Source organism: Phlebotomus papatasi, chromosome 2 (assembly GCF_024763615.1).
Source record: "Phlebotomus papatasi isolate M1 chromosome 2, Ppap_2.1, whole genome shotgun sequence".
Classification (NCBI taxonomy): domain Eukaryota; kingdom Metazoa; phylum Arthropoda; class Insecta; order Diptera; family Psychodidae; genus Phlebotomus; species Phlebotomus papatasi.
In genome coordinates this window covers 89,593,378-89,600,860 of record NC_077223.1, presented here as the reverse complement: position 1 = coordinate 89,600,860, position 7,483 = coordinate 89,593,378, and the positions used below count along the sequence as shown (strand labels likewise).

The window sequence follows — 7,483 nt, the reverse complement described above, 5'->3', positions numbered from 1 at the left end:
TAGAATAGGAATAAAATCAATATTAGTCTCTCATTAATATTTTTCATAATATTTGTACAGAAACATTTGGATTGGTTTTTACCTAATCTACAGTTTCAATTTCAATCGTTATTCGCTGTTCTCTTGGATTCTAATATAAAGCCACCTCTCCAAAAACCATCCGGCTGATAAAACATCATTGTTGGTCTCTTTTGATTGCTGAACATATTGGTGGCCATAAAATGTGACTCATCAGCATTTACCTCCCTCATCTCCACATCCTCCATCAATTCCTCACGCATTGATACCTCATCTGTGCCCTCAACTTCCCCTGCTGATGAGGCCACTGTGGCTTGAGGCTGAGTTATTTGATTAAGTTTAGATCGCGATCTAACCATTCATTGCCCCCGTCCACAAAGAGAAAAAAAATATTAAAATAATATTTTTAAATACATAACAATTTGTAAACAATTTATCTCGAATTTAAATCTTACAGGAAATGCACAATATGGATCGGTTTTAATGAGTAGTCTTTCAGTCTTTCCTTAACAAAGTTTACAAGAAAAGATTCAGATAGTAAAGATTCTTCTTAAACAACCTCGCCAAGGAGTAATTTATTCCCATTTTTACTGATAAGGGTTTCTGTTTCCCGTGCTTCGTGATGCAATTTTTAAGTTTCTTGGGTTGCGTGATTCAGCTTTTTGGGTTTCTCAGGTTTCTCGAAGCATTTATCGAACAATTGACAAGGATTTCTCACCTGACTTATCCGTGGAACCCGAGTTACTCCTTAAAAGGATATCAGTGCAGAACATTAGTTTTGCAAAGAAAGTCCACAAAGACAGCACGAAAGTCTCGTGACTATCTCGTATTTGTGCGTCGTCGTGAATGAAAAATACTTTGAGAGAATTCCATCTTCTCTCGCTCGCTCATTCGCTATCAAAAGCAAAAGGCATTTCCCGAAGTTTGAAAATTGGCGAAAAAACTCACCATACATTTACTTTTCGCACGTTTTTTAGTTCTCAACGAGCCACCAATCAAAACCAATATTTACAATTTGCGTCTGCAGGAAAATACTTTTATCATCCACAAAAATTTTTTTCCGTAATTTATCTCCGATTAGTACGATTTCAGGAACATATATCGCTTTTCTCTCGTGGTCTCTAAATTTACCACGTGCTAAAATGAACAGCTTAATGATTGTGATTGAATCAAAATAAAAGACACAACCAATGAGAAGTTTCTTAAGTTCTGCAAAGTGTTTGTGTAATATAAACTGTGTTTTTGTTGAAATTGAAATTGATTTGTGAAAATTAGCATCTGAAAACATTGAAAAAAAAACCTAGATAAAAACCGAATTTCATGGAAATACGTTGAGTATCTTTGAAAAGGTACTCTTGTTTTTTTTCACAAACTTCACCACCCAAAAGACAAACAAAACTCCCACAAAATATAATAAAAATATTGTGAAAAAATATCAATAGAGTGATGAGAAAAATATTGGCCAATTTACATGAATTTTCAAGTATATAAAATTACTAAAGTGAATTTTTTTGTGTCTTCCAATCCATCAAGAAAAGAGAATTGTTCCGAAGCTAAAAAGCTTGTGAAGCTCTCAGTCACGCTATGAACTGAACAAAATTAAATTTTTCTAGACCAAAGTGATATATTCCATCAAGTTGGAAACACGGCAGAATTTTCAATTAGCATCCTAACGAAGAAATTTCATGAATCAATTGACACCTCACGGGGTTACAAGAATCATTCATGAAAACGAATAGATACCAGTATCGCATTGTGAAGAGATGTTTCTCTATATTCGCTACAATATCCCTCCTTGCACTTGCGGTGGTCTACCTTGTATCATCAGATCAAATTTACAACAAGCTAAAGTCATACGAAGTGAGTACAACACTTTCAACAAATCCAACTACAGGAATAAACTCTAGAAATCGAAATGTCGCTATAATATACATTTTTTCTTCCACTATCACAAAATGCAACACCTTGGATGGCAAAATAGTATGACAATGAAACGCAATATCCGGCACTCAGTCTGGATCATGGACCGAAGGCTATATCATCGAATGAGATGGAGAAACTCGAAGCAAGGATGCAGAAAAGGGTGAAACGTGTTGCGGAGGTGTGCTCCAAATATGGATTAGACAGACAAGGTAGGAATCTAGAGAAAAACTTTTTGTTTTTCATTTTGGAGGAAATTGTGATAAAGAAAACTAAAAAATAAACCAAAGGACACACAAAGGACAAGTTGTTAGCCTTGAGAACAATACTTAAAAATTTGATCAACTTGAACAAATCTGAATAAAGCAGTTAATAGCAAACCAATTATCCCAATTCAATTTTATTCGTAATTAGTTAATTTAACTGACCTAAATGGTTACCTATTGCCCCTGTACACCTTTTAGATCAGAGAAATTTCTAGATATCAAAATTCACATCCCTTTCCTTCTCGAACGTTTTCCACATGGCTATCCCACTCTATCGTACTCTTCTTCTTCTTTTGAACATCACTGTTATTTCAATTAGTTCAAAATATAATTTTGAGTGCCAAACTATGGGATAGACGGGATAGACATATGCAAAACTTTTGAAAAAGAGATGTGAATTTTGATTTCATGGAATTTTCCTGATATAAAAGATATGCAAAAGACATTATTTGGTGTGCAGTGTGCAAGAGCTATTAGAAATTAAAATGTTCTTCTGAAATTACTTGTCCTTTGAAGAAAATCATGTTGAGATAATGTATCACACAACTTATTAGTAATACAGTAATCTAATTTTGATCTATTATCTCGTAAATTATGCTGCAATAGGAAACGATTCACTGCATCGACCAAATTCATGGGAGTTCCTCATAAATAAACAATATCGGCTTATATGGTAAATATACATATCAATGCAGCAATTCACAAAATAGCCTGGCAAAATTACTAAACTGCTAAAAAAGTAGAGATACATTTCTGGATGGCAAAGTACGAAAATACCATTTTCTCAGCACAAATTTAGTTTCTTGAGTCTAATTTTGAATTTGCTTTGAATCGTAATGGCACCGGTACACCTTTTAAATCCGGAAAATTTCGTGAAATCAAAATTCACGTCCCTTTTTTTCTCACATGTTTTGCATTATGTTTATCTCATTCTTTCGCACTCTAAATATTATTGAGCTAAATTGAAATTGTTGTGATGTTTAAAACAAAAAGAAGAAGAGTGCGAAAGAATGAGATGGAGATATGCAAAGCGTGTGGGAAAGAGGGATTCAAATTTAGACTTCATGAAATTTTTCTGATCTAAACAGTATGCCGAAGCCACAAAAAACATATTTAGTGTTTTAATTTAATAAATTTTCGTTAACACTAGTTTCTTCAGAACAGTTAAAGTCCTGCTAGTAATTGATTTATCTTTATAATGTCTCTCAGAGCAGCTCCGATTCCTCTTAAGAGCTTTCTTATTGTTAGACAAAGACTTAAACCTTCAGTTTCAGAAAGTTATCATAGAAACAAGTAGGGAATGTTAGTTTACTTCATGTAGGATCGCAGAACGACGAACTCTGTTCTGGGGCACTCTCTAACCCCCAAGATATTCATTGTGCTTTACCGGATCTCACAGGATACACTATTATCTTCCAAACACGCGGTTAGCCGTTTTATTTCGTGAATTGCATCTCAAGCATTTTATAACTTTTGTATTCACATTATTTTAATAGATTTTAATTATTTTAACGGATCAGGTGTAGCGTATTTAAAGCCGCTTCAACATCGTGGATGTACAATTTCAATTTGTTGGCAGGATATACGCCAGAATTTCTCAAAAAATCTAAAGAAGATCCATTTGTTCTTGCACGAAAAAAATATCCACGCCCATCAGAAACTGAGGTAATTTTTTTAAACGATGTATTTTATTTAGGACTTTCTAATTTGCTAATTTTTCTTTCTTCCCAAAAAAGTGTGCGATTAACTTTTTTTCCTCATAATTTTTCCACTTTTTAGGTGTAAAAATATGTATATCAAAATTTTTTAATGTTAATTTTGCATCTTTTTAAGGGTAAAATTAACATGAAAAATGGTAACTTTAACCCCTAATACACCTAAAAAGCATAATATTTACACCGATTTCGGATCAATACTGCAGGATAAAATAAACATTTCCGGAATGTTATTTTAACTTTTTCGGATTTCTCTCAGTGATTGCTCGAAATTGATATATTCTTTGCAAAAAAAAATTAAAAAGAGGGCTCAAACTTATTTCGTTGTTCCTTGATTGAGTCCCTTTAAACTTTGAACATTCAAAAAGGTTCATTAAGACTACCTACGGCAAAAATTAAAACCTCCATCTCTTTATCTTGAAACATATCAATAATTTAGAAATTTTTTACGTCACAGTGTGTTCTCAAATTCTTTCAAATCATTTTTATTCATTGCTTCTGTTTTTTTTTATCCCCTACAATTCCAAAGCTCTTGACATCTTTGAATGACTCTGTGTCCTTTCTTATTGTGCGCCATCCCTTCGAACGCCTTTTGAGTGCATATCGAGACAAGATACAAAATGCAGCGCCAACAAATACAATCTTGCAGAATTTATCAAAAGTTATTATTCATAACTTCAGGAGGGTAGGTTAGTCATAGACAAGATAAATTTCATTCTTGACGTGGAAAAGTTTCTGCACTTTTCTTTTCGCAGAATAAACATTCGAGCTTACCACAATGGCCTACATTCCCAGAATTCGTTGATTACATAATTAATAAAATTCACAATTATCGTGAATTGAATATGCATTGGACACCCATCACGAAGTTCTGCACCCCATGTCAAGTGCGCTTCGACATTATTGCCAAGTTTGAAACATTGGAGGTAAGTTAAGATTTTATGGAAAATTAGTGTGAATCCAAGTATGAATTTTACTATTTGGACTATTCTCATCGTCTGGCTTCCAAACGATAAAAAATATTATCTTCTGGTTTTTGGTGATCCTAGTCAACATTATCATTAGAAAACTAATCTATCTAACTCACCCTTCTTCCATCACTTCCAAACCACGTTTTTTAAGTTTATCGTAAAATTGGCATAGCCATCGTTAATTTTTGGATATGTTTTGGAGGTTAGTCCAGATCAAGATTTCGTCCATAGACACCTTTCATCGCAAAAAGCGCCATCTTGAATTATGCAAGATGAAAGTTCAATCGCTTTAAAGGGCCTAGTTTTCAACCGATTTCACCAAATTTGGATTTATTTAAAAGGTCTTAAAATTCCAAATCCAACTGTATCAGTTCCAACCGGTAATTGATCAGCAAAGTGCCGACAATAGATTTATTTTAAAAATACAGTTCCGCCCTTTTTCAGTGACTCATATAAAATTCAAACAGTAAGACAATTCGACTTCCGGTCTTCGATGACGCCTTTTAAAATGATATCATACCAAGACCAATCTATTTTTGCCTCACCTCCAATTCATTCGATCTCCATCTCCCTAAATTGTGTCAAAAATTACGTTTTGCTAATTTTTCTCAAAACTTGATCAAGTTTTTTTTTCCAATTATTATTTTCGGATATAATTGCACGGTTAGTTCAGCTCAACATTCCGTCAGCGGTTTTAAACAGTTAAATCACAACCTTAAATTATACAGGATGCAGGAAATCCAAATTGGAGATCTTGCTTTTCAACCTATTTAACCAAAATTGGATTTATTTCTAAGGTCTTGAAATTCCACAGCTAACTGCATCGGTCCCAACCATCCCAACCGGTAATGAATCTGTTCAGTTCTCTTAAATTATATCCTAACAAATATGTATAAAGGTTATTCCAAGATTAACGCTCCATGAATCAGAAAATACCGTCGTCTTGATCAGTTTTCAATTTCGAGATTTTTTTCTAATGGAGTACTTTAAATTGATATTAGACTTCTCGGAAGTTCAAGCATCTCTCAAAGGATTGCCATCCCTTTTCTTACAAATTCATTCCAGGAAGATCAGAGATATATCATCGACAAGGCTAACATTGGCCACATCGTCTCACCACAGTGGAAAAATTCCGGAAAAGGAAATAAGAGCACCGTAGACCTGTTAGAGGACTTCTACAAGGAATTGTCTGAAAAGCAGGTGAAAGAAATGTATGAATTGTTCAAGTACGACTTTGAGCTTTTTGACTACAGCGTCGGAGAATTCTACCGAAATACCCCGGAAAAACCTTCAACCTCCTCAACATCAGCATAACCCATGACACTTCCAAAGCCACTTTCTTCCTGGTGAGCATCCCCCTACAAAACCCATTCAGAACATTTGCAGTTGTTCGAGGAGGATGAACCAGTTGCAAGCAGCTGATATTTCTTAAAACTTATATTCCAAATGTTTCTGAACTAAACTCAATCTATCTAAGTTCAACGATTTTTTCCTGTATTTAAATTAACCCTCTAACGGGTAATCACATTTACAATTAATCACAAATATCACATTTACAGCGACAATAAAGGTTTTATTTATTTAAAAGTGCTATAGTGTCTTCGGTAATAGTCTTATAAACATCTCTTGAAAGTCTGAACTCATTTTGACTCTTCGTTCTGTTGTTATTCCCAGTTCTGTGTGACAGGTCAGAGAAAAAGCAACAAAAATATTTGTGCAAAAAAACTCATTTCCAATTTCCATAAAAATACCGATTTAAAGTTATCTGACTAAAATAAATTTATTTTTTACTGAAAGATATGTCATTCTACTTTGTATATTTTATTTAAAAAATTTGAAAAAACTAGAAATATGAATTTTAGAAGCAAAAAGAGTTTCAAAAAAAATTTATATTTTCTCACCTAGCGCCTAAACTAAAAAAGATAATGAAGAATGGATGGTTTTTTCGGCTTTATTGGATCATAATTATCCTAGAAAACATAGTTTTAGAACTTTTTTTCGCATATTAAAGAAAACACCTTTAGAGGGTTAAATACAGCACACTTTCCATATTATTAATTTATTGTCTAAAATTTCAATGTTTCCGAAAGTCAAGCATCAATGAAACTATCTCATCATCTCTTATTGCAAAAGTGATTTTCTTGAAGGTAAAACATTTTTAGTAGGTACATTAACAAATTTGGTAGTGGTTTAAGGTATTTTGGAGTATTTTTGAGTGATATCAACCAATTCAAATCGATTAAGACCCAGTAAACTTTAACCCTTTAATCTGTATCCTCAATTTTGTCGCGAAATATTTAATTTAACTCCTTCCGGATCGGAACATTCCAGACAGCAAATATCACAAGTTTTATCAAAAATATCTTTTCTCTGGAATTAATCAAGCTCTTGCAAAAAATATCCAAGATTCGAGTATTCTTATACTTCGTAATCGTGCATAAGAAATGGATTTATATCAATTTCTCTTACGTACCCCCTTTTACGTAATAAATAAATTTTCGCATTTATGAGAGTACCGTATGAAAATCATAAGCTATTGTGAAGGCATATTTCGCCCTGTAAAAGCAAATTTGACGCCAAATTTTCAATTGGT

General features: G+C 33.4%; 1 protein-coding gene across 1 annotated transcript; it reads left to right on the top strand.

Moving 5' to 3' along the window:
• Positions 1-2,005: 2,005 nt before the first annotated feature.
• On the top strand, positions 2,006-6,364 carry LOC129804984 (carbohydrate sulfotransferase 11-like). The gene is made up of 6 exons (XM_055852783.1): positions 2,006-2,150; positions 2,811-2,877; positions 3,725-3,869; positions 4,449-4,604; positions 4,675-4,845; positions 5,956-6,364. Exons 1-6 carry the CDS (start codon positions 2,069-2,071, stop codon positions 6,202-6,204), a joined length of 870 nt encoding a protein of 289 aa, XP_055708758.1. The 5' UTR covers positions 2,006-2,068; the 3' UTR covers positions 6,205-6,364.
• The last annotated feature ends 1,119 nt before the right edge of the window (positions 6,365-7,483 follow it).

Coding starts and splice junctions, on each gene's coding strand:
- LOC129804984 (XM_055852783.1), top strand. CDS start 2,069: ATGGAGAAACTCGAAGCAAGGATGCAGAAAAGGGTGAAACGTGTTGCG. Junction 2,151..2,810: donor ATATGGATTAGACAGACAAG/GTAGGAATCTAG, acceptor ATGCTGCAATAG/GAAACGATTCACTGCATCGA. Junction 4,846..5,955: donor CCAAGTTTGAAACATTGGAG/GTAAGTTAAGAT, acceptor AATTCATTCCAG/GAAGATCAGAGATATATCAT.